Consider the following 18149-nt stretch of genomic DNA (forward strand, 5'->3'; position numbering starts at 1 on the left):
AAAAGTTGCTTCAATCAATCAAAGAAAAAAATCAAATATTTTTGTAAATTATCATATGCAAAGCAAATGACCGTCTAAGGTGCTCAGAAAAATCTTTTTGACCCATTATAAAAAATATATTTTTTGCTCATTTCAATCATTTTTATTGCAGTTTTATTGCTTTACAACTTTTAATTAAATGCAATGACACTTTTCGGCCACCGGGGGAGGGGCTGCCCCCCCCTGGCACCCCTTAAAATCCGCTTATGAACATTATTAAATACAATAGCAAACAAAACATCTACATTTTACTTTGAGACCCCTCAAAACAGCATTTAGCCCCTCATCCAGTAATTAAAAGTTAACTAAATTAAAAACACCATGGGAAACAAAAGGTACACAAAGACAACTGATCGATATTTCAATTATGAGTATTACCATGTTTTTTGTTTTTAAATTTAATTTTTATTGTATTTTTTATTAAACAACAAACATTAAAACATAAGTGGCATGGTACAATGTTATACAACTTTAAACGTAACAGTCAAGCCGAATGAAGAATCATGAATACAACATCGGTATTACCGTGTAGTAATACGATTTCAGTTGGCTATTCTAAAATTACACATCATTCGAGTTGACTGACCCTGAGCCCATTCGACTTCCCATTTATATCAACGTTTTGAAACTAATGTAAACATAGAGGTTACGAGTGGAATTTTAATTAAGAGAATGATAAGAAATCCACGGAGGAAACAGCAAAATCAACACATCGTTAAAACCAACACTGTCAAATGAGATTTATTAGTCCTACTTAAATACGACAGAGGGCGCTGTACACCACCGACAAACATACACCGCCCATTCTGAAGAATCAAATCTCTGCAGTTTTGTCACATTCAATGGCCTTCTTTGTTAAACACAATTTATTTTTGTTTATGAATGGCCGTGGATAGACAGCTTCATTGTACCTTCTGCCTTTCCATCTAATAGTAATGCATTTTTGTGTGTGTGTGTGTGGGGGGGGTAAATTTCCACATCATGGGCAATTGCAGTGAGACCTGGAATGGTGTAATGATTGGGAATTTAGTCACCATCAATGAACGTAACGTAAATGTTTTTGGATTGTGAAAGCGTAGGTTTGCATTGGGACGGTAGGGAAATAACACGACCAACTTTTCAGGAAGCTGAAATTGTCCCCACCAACTTTTAAGCAACCTTATTTGCAATATATAATGAGTTCTGTTATATATTTACAGATTGTCTTCCCGTATTTTGTAAGGATAGATTATTAAGTGAATTATTTTCATTATGTTCAGACTTAGATTTATCCCTTTTCACTTGCTGAATGGGACGGTCCATTTTTTCCCCCTCAAACGCACGTTTGATTTGCCGATGAGTGATGACTTACCCCCCCTTCTCCCTACACACACACACGCACTCACAGCTCTGACAGAAATACAACATGTCGACGACATGCCGCGACCTCCACCCCTCTTCAAAGGGGAGGGATATTAGTTTTTGTTTTTTTTTTAAATTTTGTTTTAATTAATTTTTTTCTGCCAGCAGCAGCCACTGTAGCTTTAATTTTTTGATGAGTTTGGCTGTGCTTTTGGACAAAAGCAGTAGTGTTTTACCTGAAGAAAGACTCCATTTTTGTTTTCCCCTGACTGAGACATTTTTTTCCAGTTATATTTAATTTCTTTATTTAAACAACAATGCTGTGTGGCAAATGTTTATTTTTTGCATTTCTGTACAGTTAAGAGATTATGAACAAGTATTTTATATAATTTATGTTCAAATATTGCTGTTTAAATTTGCTAATAAAATCTTTTTTCAAAATGTTTAATAGTTTTTGAAAACAAAGGTTTTAATCGAACCTAAACCAATACATATGAAAGTAAGTATAAGTCAATACAGATTTATTTTGCATTGATCATTTAGCATATCAATTAATTAGGTTCATATTCATGAGAAATGTAGCCCTGACACCCCATTCACCCAATCTGTTTGGTCTTATTAATTTCCGTCCCCAACAAAAACTGTACATGCAGGTTATGCTGTTATATGGTCCCTACCAATGTTGAGACCAAACCTTGTGTGAAAGAAATGAAATCATACCATGTTTGAATGTAATTGAATTTAATCCAAAAGGGAAATGAGAGGGTGAATTTTCACCGTCTTGCATATGAAATGAGAGTCATCTCTTATTCTGTATTAATGAAAAAGGCAGGCCCATCTCACAATTTCCATCAGTCCCGAAGTTGAGGAAATACTGACTTGATTTATTGCATGACTTTGGCAGCAAGACCCTTTACTAACAGTTACCATCTGTTTGATTTTTTTGTCACGACAAAATTTCTTCTAATGCTACTTTGAGAAACAAGGGACAATGATCATCAAACATACAAACTTGTCCGTTAAGCACCACAGATATCTTCAAAGTGACTGTCTTAATTGATGTAAAACGTGAGTACAGCAAAAATTGCCTACTAATTTAATGAAAAATACAGCAAACTTGATTGAGGGATTCTTTACCTTGCTTAACTATACTGGAATACAAGAAGATGTCAAAACAACAAGTGCATTTTCAAGTAAATTTATCAAGACATGACAATGAAGACAATAACAAATAGTAAAACCAAAAAAGTAAAAATAGAACAACGGGAAAAGAAGAAAAAAAAGGAATTGTTTATGGTCATTCACAGGTACCCCCCACCCCCCGCACCCCCCTGCACGCTGTTCCTCTTTGACCTGGGTGTGTGGTCAGGAGTCTGGTTGTTGGAGAAAAAACAGTGTTACGGTAAGTGGATTTTAAGGGGGTGGGGGGGGGGGGGCCTGGTGGTCGAAAAGTGTCATTGCATGAAATTGACTTTCCTATATACAGTGGGGAGAACAAGTATTTGATACACTGCCAATGGGTTTTCCCATTGACTGTGTATCAAATACTTGTTGTCCCCACTCTATATATAAAAGTTGTAAAGCAATAAAACTGCAACAAAAATGGATGAAATGAACAACAAATATATTTTTAGAATGGGTCAAAAGTATATTTCAAACAGATCATGTGACTAGCACCTTAGATAGTCATTTGCTTTGCATATAATTTTCACACAAAAAAAATGGGGGAGAGCAATTTTATTTTTCAAATGATTTTTTTCTTTGACTGAAAATAAGTTTTTGATTGAAGCAACTTTTTTTTGGGATTGAATGGTTTAGACAAAAATGTCCTACCCATAATATCAATACCAATATATAATGTTAAGTGATCTGACGTCGCTTTCTCTTCACAATGTTATTGAGAGAGAAAGAAATTAAGAAAGCTTTAAAAGTAAAAACCACCGGGGAATCGGATTTTTTAAATCTAAGATTTATATTTCATTATGTAGATATGTCTGATAATGAAAGGAGATTGAGGTTTTTTTTTTAAATGCTAGAGTTGTCAAATATGGATACTAATGAAATAATAGTTTTGAAAAAACTGTGCTGATGGTGGCTCAGTGAACATCTGATGTGGTTTGTTCTTGATGAATAACAAGTTGAGGAAGGAAGTTTTGATATAGAGGTTGAAGGAAGAAAAGAGGTAAAGACTGACCGAGTCGTAGCCAGAAAGTACAGAGTCGTAGCCAGAAAGTGTTGATGACAGTGTTGATTTCTATTCACTATTCCCCCTCCCAATTAAAGTCTGTCACAGTCACAGCCAATTATACTGTAAAGCTGGTTAAAGTGGAAGTTATGTTGTTGTACGGTGTATTAAATTCTTGTTCATGTGTCCCTTTTGATCTATGAGCACCTGCCCCTCCATCAGTGTCTGCACGGCCCTGGTCGTTCATAATGGAAAACAATTGTGAAAGTGCTTTACAGTGTTGAATGTGGAAGGTTTAGGAATGACTGAGTGAACTTTGACTCAAAAGAGCATGCATTTGATCTGCTGAAGAAGCTTCGGAAGAAACTTGCCAAAAGAAACAACTGACAGGGACTTCAGTGAAAGCCTGGAAAAGCTCACAAAAGAAGAATGCCAAAGGATTTCCAATTCAATGTGAAGTTTATTTAAGAAAATCATCCATGTCTACCTGTTCCGACACATTTGCATGAGATTTGGTGTTCCGAAGATGAATGAATGAACACGGATATCTTCTGTGAACAGCAGAAATGAAGGATTTCCGCCCAAAATTTTAAGAGTGGAGCTCAGATCAGGTCATCGCTAGAACTTTCTGTGCTAATAAATGTATTTTACTGTCCCATATGGAAAAGCGAGGACAGTTAAATTCATCATTTTAAGCTCAGATGGTACAAACAGACATAATCACATCATACGTTAGTTGGATTGTGAATACTAAGTGAATCTAAATGGTTTTGGGTCCCCGAATTTCTTTACATTCTTCCGATTTGTCATCCAAAGAGGCAAATGTGCTGCGTATAACGTTTGGCATATCGTAGTCTGATCTGGTTTATTTTCCATATTCGGTGAACAGATGTCCCTCAGCTGTAATGTGTTTCTGTTTGGGCGTTGTTGGGATGTTTCATGGAAAGTCATGCATTTTATTTAGTTGAGCGGTTAACGAGGCGTGAGTGGCAGTCTGGAGTCAGTTAGTAACCGTTCATGAATTCAAATCATTGCAGTTATTTTCAGAGGTGGGTAGAGTAGCCAAAAATTTTACTCAAGTAAGAGTAGTGTTAATTCAGAATAGTATTACTCAAGAAAGAGTAAAAGAAGTCATCCAAAAAAATCTACTCAAGTACATGTAAAAAAGTATCCAGTGAAAAGAATACTCAGGTAATGAGTAACTGCTTATTTTTGTTTGCGTTTTTTGTTTTTTTAAACAATTGTATTTTTTTTCTCCCAGTACAAACTTATGAACTGTTATGAACGATATGAACTGTTGTTATAATGATACTGCGCAATAACCCATTACATAACCACATTAAACCAAAGACATAAAAAAAAAAAAAAAAAAATCAATAACCCTGGCAAAAGAAGAAAAAAAAACAGTAATGAAGCCCTATTCGTCCAAAGAGGATGAGTGCCCTGCCCTCTAGTGGAGAAAATAGTTCGTAGATTGAATAGTGAATACTGTGGTTCCGTCATAGTTACTATTATGAAATTAAAAGGATCATATCTCCGGTTTTCCGTGGTCAATCGTGCCAAATAAAAACTGGGCGGGAGTTTTAAATCTGCGCCTTCAATTCATGTTGAGGGCAGCGCTCTATGTCAAATACTTCCTTTGTTACGGTGCTTTAAAGACGCCATGTGATTGAACAGGCTGGCGTGACCATAGAATGGCAAGCTTGCATCTGATTGGTGTAATGGAGTCATGTGATTATTGTCCCGACTAGGGTTGTTCCGATCATGTTTTTTTGCTCCCGATCCGATCCCGATCATTTTAGTTTGAGTATCTGCCGATCCCGATATTTCCCGATCCGATTGCTTTTTTTTTGCTCCCGATTCAATTCCAATCATTCCCGATAATTTTTCCCGATCATATACATTTTGGCAATGCATTAAGAAAAAAATGAATAAAACTCAGACGGATATATACATTCAACATACAGTACATAAGTACTGTATTTGTTTATTATGACAATAAATCCTCAAGATGGCATTTACATTATTAACATTCTTTCTGTTAGAGGGATCCACGGATAGAAAGACTTGTGACCTTTATATTGTGACTGAATATTGACATCTAGTGTATTTGTTGAGCTTTCAGTAAATGATACTGTAGCCATGCCCAAATGCATGATGGGAAGTGGAACCATGACTGTGCATAGTGCTACCAATTGATATATCTTCTCTGCATTGGGAAATAACATAAGGTGTTCAGAAAAAGATCAATTGCTACCTTGCTTCCCCACATTCCTTCCCATGATATTTCTAATCGTAGGGAGAGGGATTGTAAGGCTTTAGCCAATTAAAAAAAAGGCTCCAAAGGCTGCCAAAATTCACTCTACTCATTTTACGCTGCCTTTTATCTTTCTATACAGGTAAAACGGCGCCATTACAGATTGAGCGCGACAATGCGTGAGTGGGTCGTAGCGCTACTCTTGGCAATAGCTTTGCTAGCAAAAAAAAAATAAAAAAATCTAATATGTAGAATGAAGACGAAAAATGTAACGACTCTTATTTAACCCAAAGTAGTGGAATAAGAGTAGAGTTTTTTTTCTTCACAAATCTACTCAAGTAAAAAGTATGGCTTAGTAAAACTACTCTTAGAAGTACATTTTTATTATAAAGTTAGTCAAGTAAATGTAACGGAGTACATGTAACCCACCTCTGGTTATTTTTAAATGTTCAATTTCCTTTAAAAGCAACAAGTGCTTATTAACTAGGTGCCATTGACGGTGATGGAGGAACCAGATCTGTTTTAAATCCAACTGGTTTTACATAGAGTTGTCCGATAATGACTTTTTAACTGGTAACCCAATATTGTCCAACTCCAAAAATCAGATACTGATATCAAACAGATACCGGCATATATGGTCGTGCACTTAACCTGTTATTGGTAATTGTATAAGGATTCCCCACTGGATGCTTTAATAATGATAAATGTAACAACTTCAAGGTTTTCCAAATAAATTAAACATTCTGTGAAAAATAAGAGAACTTCAACTGAAGTTATAGAAAATAAATGTCCCATATAAATTGAAATGAGCCAAAATGTCAATGATTAAATAAACTGAATCATTCACAATTAAAGCACGTTTACAGTAGTTACCCCAAAAAACCACTAGGGGGCGACCAAAGCCAAAAACAATGCTATTTTTAGACCGTGACGTCGCATCGTAAAGCGGAAGTGGGACATTATAGACACGCCCTCACATACAAGCCATTATATTTCTGCTAGTTTTCTCCAGTAATCTTTCAAAAACGAAAATGCCGATCAAGCACTGCTGACATGGAACTTGTAGAAACGACTCTAGACATTAAGACATACGAAGGATGTTTTCTTCATACGTTTCCCGAAACCAAAAACTCGGAGGAAAAAATGTGAAGAATGGATCAACTTGCGCGGACGTTTAACGCCAGCAAGGTGAAGCCATTCACATTTCATATGCAGTAAACATTTTGTTGGGTTGGCATGGTCCTTCAGAGGACAAAGAGGTGAGCCATTTTGATATTTTTTACTTATTTTTTTAGCGCGGCGTTTTGCCGTGCTGCTTCTGTCTGACAATGAATGACCTGAAAATAATTAAAACAGTACTGTATCTGACAGCCACTGTTACATTTTCTGTTGTAAAAAAAACTTTAGTAAGGGGGAAGTGTAAATAAATTATAGAATTAAGATTTGTTATTAATGAAAAAATTAAACGTGTTCGTTGGCTGTCATCGAGTAGCATTTGCGATCGCTACACAAAAATAACAATGTAAATTGCCCAAAACAACGGTCAGAGACGTAAGACAACCAGAGGATATAATATATAAGAAAGAAAGGGCATATGGTGGTAAAGGACAGATTGTTGAAACAGGAGAATGTCATTGTTAGTGGCGTAAGAAAAAGGTGTAGATAAAAAAGCTAAGGCTAAGCTTAGGTTGGCTTGTTTCCTTTTTCTGTCTTTTCCAGCCCTCGACACTCAAGCCATCTCTTTAACTGAACGTTTGTATGTTCTTTCACATCTTTACCAGGGAACTTGGCACCAGGGACATCATTTTTGGTCAGAATTGGTAGGTTTAGCTCTGTAAACATCTCCTTCGTACACTATTTCCATTCATTTACCATTGGGGACAAACGGGAGCTTGTCCCGCCCTTAGCAACAGTAGCTAACGTCATGAATATTAATGAGCGGAAGTGACATGTAGCATGCGGTACGCCATTATGCCGAAGAAATGACAATTCCCAAGATGCATTTTACTGGGCTTTTGCACATATTTTTGTATTTTATTACTTTTCATAGTGACTATTTATTTTTGGTTACTCGGTAGTTATATGTAATGCATTTATACTTCATTATTTTTCAATTTTTTATTATTCATTTAATTTTTGCACCATGATTGCAAATGGTCTGCTCACATAACAAATCCCAAGCATCTTTATTTGGTAACATCCAATGGTCAATAGACCCTACCCACGTGACGTCACAACTCCGCTCTCCTGAATGGTACCGCCCAATTGTCCGTCAAAACATAGTGTTAACCTGTTACGGCTACGTACATTCCTCCTATTTACGGCGTGTTTTTCTGCTCCTTAACATTAATAATCAAAATGGTGAAGGCGTGTGTGGCTGTTGGTTGCACTAACAGAGAAGATGGAAGGAGAGACTTGAAGTTTTACCGTATTCCGAGGGATCCAAAGAGGAGAGCGAAATGGACGGCTGCAATTCGATGTGAAAACCGGGCACCAAAAAATCACCACAGACTATGTAGTAGCCATTTTATATCCGGTAAGATGCATTTAAGATATACTTAGAGGGTTTTGGGCTGACAAATAACCACAATTAAGATCATTGCTAGGCTAATCGCCGACAACATACACGTATGTATGTAGTGAGAGTGCTATCGCTAAACCATATAAACATTAAAAGCCTTAACTCCATTGACAAACGACATGAAATACATTAGACTTGACAGTGGATGTTAGCAATAACAAAAGATTTTGAATTGAAAATTTCGTAACTCACCTTTCCAAGCACAAGATAGATTCCTGCCGAATTTTCGTGGACGAGGACCTGTTTCACCCAACCAGCAACGAAGTATTTATAAGCCTCCAAGCTCTTGAAGTTTTTCAAATTTTCGTGAGAATAGGCTGATTTTGTGTGGACAAGATAATTGTAAATATCAGCGTAGCAGATGTCAGGCAGACAGGGCGAAGACAGTGGGTCGAAAAACATCGATTTGGGCATCAAATATGGATCTGGCGACTGTATAGAACGAAGCTTTTCCACATAACGCCTTTTATGCAACACATCCAGTGAGTTTACGGCATCAGAAAGCACCGGGTCTTCCATGAAATGCATTTTAAATTCCTCGATCAATTGAAACCATTGCTAATACAGAGACAAAATGACGGACAAGTGGGCGGAACCATACAGCGAGCACGTGGTTTTGTGACGTCGGTGGGTAGGGTCTATAAGCACAGTCGCTGTGTTAAGTGGTGACCAGCCTTTGTACAAAGCCAAATGGCAGACAGCTTCTAAATTCACATTGTAGGCAAAATGCATGTTAACCCAAAAGATAATAATAAGAAACTAATATCAATAGTCCAATATTATTTAATAAAGCTTTTATTGGCAGATATTATCAGCTACCTGACAATATCAGACAATTCTTGTATTACATTGACCCCACAATAATTATAGTACATTACCACAACACTCAAATTCCGGAAACACATTGACAACCTTCACTCTTCTAATGGCATTAACATTGTTCATGGACAAACTCATTGGCTGCCATTGACTGGAATAGATGTCCAATCTATTTGGACTGGGAGGGTAAGCAGAGATAACATTAATGACGGAAAACTATTTACTGCATCTTATTATTTTTATATCACAACACCTTGACATCTTCTATAGATCACTTATGTGATTAGTAAACTCTTTCCAATACTCATTTTGGTCTTGACAGGAAGGGAGGTGGAGCAGGGTACCAAAAAGTGGGTGGGAATGTGGGAGGTTGTAGTAATACAGTCGTTAGGGAGAGGAGCAATAATATACAGCAAGGAGAAGCAGGCAAGTAAAGGAGCAAAGTGGAGGACACAAGAGCGACGTGAGGAGTTTGCCAAAGCGTCTGAAACCACTGAAAACTCTGCAAGCAACAAGTAAGTTATCCCCCCCACCCTTTCATCGATTTTCACTCTTTGTAGAAAAGCACACATAGGCAGAAAATGTGAAAAGGTATCCCGTGCAATCCAACAAAAGAATATTTGTGTTGATTCATTGTGAAAATTCCGCACGAGTTGCGTTCCCGTAAGTGAATCCAGCTGACTGAGCTGCACTTTGTCCCGAATGGGTGTGTGGAGGCATTCACTCAACCTCTCTTGTGCAATTTGGTCTGGAATGTTGAATTATGGTGAGCCACCGGATCTGACAGCTCAACATCTGAGGATTAAGCCTTGCAAATAGAAATACACCGCTTTAAATCGTGTTGATAAATATTCATGTTTAGGGACACTTGCACACCATTCTATCCCAAATAAAAGTGTTTGTTTGTTATAAGAAACTCACCCGCTTAAACATCAAATACAGTATACCAATTCAAAATATTTGCGATTCTAAAGTTCTGGGTTTGAATGTCTTTGATTTGGCCGATGACAAATTTCGAGTGTACCCCACTCCACGTCTGAAGTCCCCGAGCAAATGCTCTAGCTCAACCTCAATGAGGATAAATGCTCTTAGAAAATAGATGGCTATAATATGGTAGAGAAATGAAGGCATCTATCCGTCTTACGGCGGTTCACAACACAATCTGAAATCTGGAATCTGCATCTTCTTCCTACGATTGCGTGGCTTTTCTTTAGGCATTCCTTTTTCTCCCACACCCCAAGAGCATGCTTTTTAGGATAAATGACTTCCATAATGAACTCATACAGTACTTGTTCTAAGACAGTTCTCTATTTAGCAAACAGTTGGACTGGAGTCACAGGGACTCAGACACGAGTCGACTCGAGTCGCAAATTTGATTACTCGAAACTCAACTTGGACTTGCAAAAAAAACACAAACAGGCTTGAGCTAGGAGGGTCCGAGACTCGACTCAACTTGTGATGCAATAACTCAACACTCGACTCGACTTGTGAGACAATGACTCGAGACTAAACAAGCCGACTCGAAAACTTGGATTGTAGATTGGTTTCCTCCTGCCAGTGATCCGCTTGGTACACCTTAATTGTGGTTTATTCCTTGTAGACTATACTGCATAGTTTTTGTTTTTTTACATTGACTCATTCACAGTAATGTTTCCCTCAAAGATAAACCTGAGTGCTTTATGAGTGAGCTGGGGAACAATGGTCAAGGCCTTGACCAACCTGTGACTTGACTTGACTCGACAACCTTTTGACTGGCCATGACTCTTTGACTCGACTTAACCTCGTGACTTGACCCCTTGACTCGACCTCGTGACTCGACCCGACCTCGTGACTCGACCCGACCTCGTGACTCAATCTCTCGACTCGACCTTGTGACTTGACTCGATCTCGTGACTCCGACATGTGACTCGACCCCTCGACTCGATCTCGTGACTCAGACATGTGACTCGACCCCTCGACTCGATCTCGTGACTCAAACTCGTGACTCAACTCAACCTCGTGTCCCGACTCGACCTCGTGACCTGACTCGACTTCATGCCTCAACCTCGTGACCCGGACTGACTCGACCTGACCTCGTGACTCGACATGACCCCTTGACTCAACCCCTCGACTCGATCTCGTGACTCAAACTCGTTACTCGACCACTCGGCTCAACCTCGTGACTCAAACTCATGACTCAACTCAACCTCGTGTCCCGACTCGACTTCGTGACCTGACTCGACCTCATGCCTCAACCTCGTGACCCGAACCGACTCGACCTGACCTCGTGACTCGACATGACTCCGTGACTCAACATGACCCCTTGACTCAACACCTCGACTCCCCTCGTGACTCGACATCGTGACTCGACCAGACATGACCTCGTGACCCGACATGACCTCTGGCCCTACATGACTTTATCACCCGTCATGACCCCGTGACTCGCCTCGACATAACCTCGTGACCTGACTCGACCTTGTGCCTCGACGTTGTGACTCGACATGACCCAGTGACTCGATTCGACATGACCTTGTGACCTGACTCGACCTGACCTCGTGACTCGACCCGACGTGACCTCGTGACTCGACATAACCTCGTGACTCGACTTGACCTCGTGACTCGAAATAACGTCGTGACTCGAAATAACGTCGTGACTTGAGTTGCCCACAACAGGTAAGACTCAGACTTACTTTTGACTCGGATCAGTGTGAGTCATGTAATTGTCTGCTATTTAGATCTTTTTTACATTGTGTTCACACAAAGGAAAACTCTACTCAAATCCAGTAACAAAGTATTTGTTCTTTGTTCCTTACCACAATTAGCTTTGTCATTGACATGTGTATTTCACACAGCAGTTCCAGCAAATAAAATACAACACCACTTCATGGGGAATAGGATCTTAAGGGTGTATAAAAAGAAACCATACAGTATGAGTCCAAATTGATACTGACAGTATGCTCTTTTTACTATCTCCAGGCGGTGTGATGGCTGCCAACAGAAATGTCCTAATGATGGTCATTTGCCTGCTTCTCCTCACTGGTTCCATATCCCAGGCTACAACAAATCGAGGACCAGGGACCAATCGAACAGGTGCCCTCAGACCGCGTGTCTCTCACGGCCTCGAGATTCCTCCAGATGAATATTACGACACAGAGGATGACGTTACCACCATCGCATCCAAGACGGTGTTTTCAAACGTCGCAACTTTGAAGAGATGTGACTACAACCCCTGTAAGGAGAACGAGCCCCCCTGTGCTGAACTGTCAGCCACCAATAACTGCTTGTGCCCTGGCTCCACATCCCACCTTGAGGCACCTCGGCCTCCATTCCTAAAAACAGTGACCTTAAGTGGCTCTGAGGTAGTACTCCAATGGTGCGCTCCTCACTCCTTCGTGAAAGCCTACAAGGTGACGGTCGGCGGGACGGAGAGGCAAACGTTCGAGAGTGAGAGACGCAGCGGCGGCGTGGGGCCCATCGAGAATGTTTCCGAAGTCTGCCTTGTGGCAACGAATGACGTCGGAGACAGCGAAGGCTCGTGTATGATGTACCGACCTGGTGACAGTAGTCTGCCTATCAAAGCTGCCTTGATAGGAGGCGCTCTGAGTCTCTTGCTACTCCTCTTGCTGGCCATCCTGCTATGGAGGCGTCGGCGGCAAAGGAGGGTGCAGACCAACAGTAGATTTTCTTCATAAAAACAGCTTTTTTCCTGGTCACATTAGCCTAAGACTGAACAATATCACACACTATTAAATGGTTGGATAACGTGTACATGGGCCCCAATGACACCAATTTTTAGATGTTTTTATTGTGGTTTTGTTCATTCAATTGTAGCGTAGCACTACAATATATTCTACTGAGATGTGTTTCTATTTGACCATCATTGATGCTAAATAAGATTTATTTTTTTAATGGGAATCTCATTAGATTGTGAATGTGTTGCTCATAGAGTGTCTGGTGAGTGTTTCTTACAGTGCAAACTGTGAGAGTGAAACTATTCTGAATGTGTGGGAGTGAGGTATAGGTGCTTTTTCCTCAGCCAAGTTTTCTGAGAAAAATTGTTCCCTGATGACGCTTTTTTTTTTTTTTTTAAATAAAGCGATAAACAGCAAACGGGAGAATTCTTTAACAATTTAGACATAACCCAGCGCTGTGCATGTTACTGCGTGTAGTGTTTAGATCTCCAGACAACACGAACAATGTAAACAACGGACTTGCTCAGAAGGGTTGCTTGTACAGAATAAACTCATCTGTACGGTGATGATGTTGCTCTTACTTGTGATGACATGCATGCAAAAGGTAAAACAAAAACATTTACTGAAATGTCTGAGGTTTGCACTAATTGAAGTGACAATATACTATAACCTATTGTACGATAAATGACATTGTTGTATTTATATTAATGTTACGTGGTCTTAAAAGGACACAGGGTAAATATTGTGAATGGTAGTTGTTATTTTTTTCTATCAGAAAATTCACACCGAACAAGGCTTAATCCTGTAAGCATTTAAACAGTTCAGATGATTAAACACTATTCCTGCTCAGTCCGTGTCTCGTTACTTAACTGCTTTAAAATTGTTGTGTTGCTCCATCCGTCATTTTGTCAGAAATATGAGCTCAAGTCTTCACAGTTGTTTTTGCAGCTGTGGCAAAACTTTTTTTTTTTTTTTCCAGTGGGTATAGTTTTCACCAGGCTTGTTTCATTCCTGCTGAGACTTCACAGCCTTCTGCTATTTGGCTGGTATGATAAGAAAGAATGTTCACTATTTGATTCTGGTTTATGTAGTCAATTGACTTCCACCTTAGTTATGAAACATTAAATTACATTTGTCTACAGCGTCAAGTGGAGCAGTAAAAGTTATTGTAAATTTAAAAAAAAAAAAAATGCCAGGCTGCCAGACACCTCCAAGAAGAAAACAATCTACTAATGTCTGGTTAACATACACAGTGTTAACAGTAAGCTTAATAAAGTGCTTGTGTAGCATAATCAGTTTCCACTGATATTTATTCACTATTTATTCCACGGAGTTCTGCCCAGTGCTCTGTCTCAGTGCATCAGAGTCTGACGAGTCACGCTGATGTGCGCATGCGCGCAGTATACGACCCTGGACGCGGCTGTCCATTGAATTGGCCGACAGACTGACATGTGCTCAGCATGGATTGATAGCACTGATTGGTTCAAATGCATGTTTTCTGAAACCAACACACACAGACACATAAAAAAAAAAAAAAACAACTGGATGAATGATGCATTACTTTTGCACACTACTTTTGTTCACTATTTTTATACTTATAACTTTATACTTGTGTACACTACCTTTGTTCACTACTTACTTTTGTACACTACTTTTATTCAATACCTTTGTACACTACCTTTGTTCACTAGAATCACTACCTTCGTACACTACACTACCTTTGTTCACTACTCTTTTACACTGTTTTTGTACACTACCTTTGTACAATCATTTTGTACACTACTTTGTTCACTACTTTTATATACTACCTTTATAAACTAATTTTGTAACTACTTCTGTGCACTACTTTTGTTTAATACTTTTTTTACACTACTTTTGTACACTACGTTTGTACACTACTTTCGTTCACTACCTTTGTAAACGACTTACTGTTGTGCACTACTTTTGTACACTTTACCTTTAAACACTACTTTTGTTCACTACCTTTGTACACTACTTACTTTTGCGCACTACTTTTGTTCACTACCTTTGTACACTACTTACTTTTGCGCACTACTTTTGTTCACTACCTTTGTACACTACTCTTGTACACTTTACCTTTATACACTACTTTTGTACACCACACTACCTTTGTTTACTTTTTGTTCACTACCTTTGTACACTACTTTTGTTCAATACTTTTTTACACTACTTTTGTTCACCACCTTTGTACACTACTTACTTTTGCGCACTACTTTTGTTCACTACCTTTGTACACTACTCTTGTACACTTTACCTTTATACACTACTTTTGTACACCACACTACCTTTGTTTACTTTTTGTACACTATTTTTGTACACTGCTTTTGTACACTTCCTTGGTACACTCATTTTGTACGATACTTTTATACACTACTTTGTACACTACTTCTGTGCACTACTTTTGTTCAATACTTTACACTACTTTTGTTCAGTACTTTTTTACACTACTTTTGTTCACTACCTTTGTACGCTACTTTTGTTCAGTACTTTTTTACACTACTTTTGTTCACTACCTTTGTACACTACTTTTGTTCAATACTTTTTTACACTACTTTTGTTCACCACCTTTGTACACTACTTACTTTTGCGCACTACTTTTGTTCACTACCTTTGTACACTACTCTTGTACACTTTACCTTTATACACTACTTTTGTACACCACACTACCTTTGTTCACTACTTTTTGTACACTATTTTTGTACACTGCTTTTGTACACTTCCCTTTGTACACTCATTTTGTACACTACCTTTGTACACTCATTTTGTACGATACTTTTATACACTACTTTTGTACACTACTTCTGTGCACTACTTTTGTTCAATACTTTTTTACACTACTTTTGTTCACTACCTTTGTACACTACTTACTTTTGCGCACTACTTTTGTTCACTACCTTTGTACACTACTCTTGTACACTTTACCTTTATACACTACTTTTGTACACCACACTACCTTTGTTCACTACTTTTTGTATACTATTTTTGTGCACTGCTTTTGTACACTTCCTTTGTACACTCATTTTGTACACTACCTTTGTACACTCATTTTGTACGATACTTTTATACACTAGTTTTGTACACTACTTCTGTGCACTACTTTTGTTCAATACTTTTTTACACTACTTTTGTTCAATAGTTTTTTACACTACTTTTGTTCACTACCTTTGTACACTTTACCTTTATACACCACCTTTGTACACTTTAGCTTTATACACTTTACCTTTATACGATACATTTGTACACTTTAGCTTTATACACTTTACCTTTTTGCACTACCTTTGTACACTATCTTTGTTCACTGCTTTTTGTACACTATTTTTGTACACTACCTTTGTACAATACCTTTGTACACTACTTTTATACACTACTTCTGTGCACTACTTCTGTTCAATACTTTTTTTACACTACCTTTGTACACTACCTCTGTACACATTACCTTTATACACTACTTTTGTACACTACCTTTGTGCATTCACTATTTACTTTTTTACACTACTTCTGTGCACTACTTTTGCTCAATACTTTCTTACACTATGTTTGTTCACTACCTTTGTACACTACTTTCGTCCATTACTTACTTTTGTACTCTACTTTTGTACAAACCACAGAGGTAACAAACAACTTGAAAGGACAATGCAATGGAAACTTTATCAGATCTTTAAGAGAAAGAAGACAGTTGACAGTTTCTAGTGTACTGTATGCTTTGTTGGATGCAGTAGCCTAATGCATTTGTAAAACCTGTTGTCTTCTATTGAGGCTTATAGCTATAAAAGTGCCAAAAAAAAAATAAAAATTTCTGGCTCCTTGGCGACCAAGGATCTCCAGCAAGAGAATCTAGCCACTGTCCCCCCTGGACTTCAAGCGTTCCATACTTTTCAATTGTGTTCAGCAACATGTTAAAACAAGTCAGACATTTCACAAATTATTGTCTTATGTATCTGCAGTGATGATTAAACCGTATAAACTATTTAGCAACAATTGCTCATTCAAAAATAATCCAAGTATTTGTGCTGAGCTAGAGCTAGTCAGTTGACTGGTAACTTGCTAGCTGTGAAGTACAAGGCAGGTTAATTTAGTGACTGCCTGCCCAGGTATAAGGCATAGTATTATTAACTAGATATGTGTGTTGGTAGTATTTAGAAGATCTTGAAGAATTTTGTATTAAAACCACTTATTGACGGCAATAGATGTCCATTCCAGTTTGACAGGGAGGTCTGAAGGCGAATTGTTTTGTTCAAGTAACTTAACAATTGGGCAGTAAATGTGAACATAAGTCACATGGAACAGAGTGTGCGAAGATTAGATGAGAAGCAGCACATTGTGTCATTTACAGCCTCTTGAGTGACAAAGCAGTTTTTGAACGGTGACTCTTTCTATTTGTGTGAAGACATTCTGCGACATGGTCTGCATCTGACAAGTATAACCTTCTCACCCCAGAGTCATATTGAGTCACCACTTTGCTAGAAAGGTGACTCGTGTAGCCGGCAGCAACCACGTGTCACGTACAATTCGCTAATCTTAGGCTCACAAGAAAGAACTTTGTGTTTGCGTGTACGTGCCACAAGTTCTCAGTTTATCTGTGATTTGGTGACTCATTGTGACGCAAAGTTTTTTTTTTTTTCTTCATGTGTTTGTAATTTGTTGACTGATGCTAGATCATTTTGATTGTTGACTAAATGAGAAAAGCTGTCAGGAGGAAGGATGTTTTGTCTACCACTGTATACTAGTTTCAGATCTTTGCTGCTCCCTGCTGGTTGCATTATTAAATACAGCACTGTATATGAATACAGTGGTACCTCTACATACGAAGTAAATTCGTTCCACGACCTTATTTGTAAGTCGAAAGGGTCATATGTCAAGCAGGATTTTCCAATAAGAATACATTATAAATCCATTCATTTGTTCCACAGCCCGAAAACCTACACTAAATCCTTAATAAATACTGTTGGTACTATTACAAATGGCAATTACACATAGTAATTAAAATAAATTATAAATAAAAATTGGAATATTATTAATTAGGGTTGTTCCGATCATGTTTTTTTGCTCCCGATCCGATCCCGATCGTTTTAGTTTGAGTATCTGCCGATCCCGATATTTCTCGATCCGATTGCTTTTTTTTTTTTGCTCTCGATTCAATTCCAATCATTCCCGATAATTTTTCCCCATCATATACATTTTGGCAATGCATTAAGAAAAAAGTGAATAAAACTCAGACGAATATATACATTCAAC

At 38.3% G+C, this 18149-nt stretch overlaps 1 protein-coding gene across 1 annotated transcript; it reads left to right on the plus strand.

Moving 5' to 3' along the window:
• Nucleotides 1-9611: 9611 nt before the first annotated feature.
• On the plus strand, nt 9612-13855 carry LOC130906709 (leucine-rich repeat neuronal protein 4). Its single transcript, XM_057821261.1, has 2 exons — nt 9612-9737; nt 12178-13855. The coding sequence occupies exon 2, from the start codon at nt 12186-12188 to the stop codon at nt 12891-12893; it is 708 nt and encodes a 235-aa protein (XP_057677244.1). The 5' UTR covers nt 9612-9737; nt 12178-12185; the 3' UTR covers nt 12894-13855.
• The last annotated feature ends 4294 nt before the right edge of the window (nt 13856-18149 follow it).

Source organism: Corythoichthys intestinalis, chromosome 18 (assembly GCF_030265065.1).
Source record: "Corythoichthys intestinalis isolate RoL2023-P3 chromosome 18, ASM3026506v1, whole genome shotgun sequence".
Classification (NCBI taxonomy): domain Eukaryota; kingdom Metazoa; phylum Chordata; class Actinopteri; order Syngnathiformes; family Syngnathidae; genus Corythoichthys; species Corythoichthys intestinalis.

Coding starts and splice junctions, on each gene's coding strand:
- LOC130906709 (XM_057821261.1), top strand. CDS start 12,186: ATGGCTGCCAACAGAAATGTCCTAATGATGGTCATTTGCCTGCTTCTC.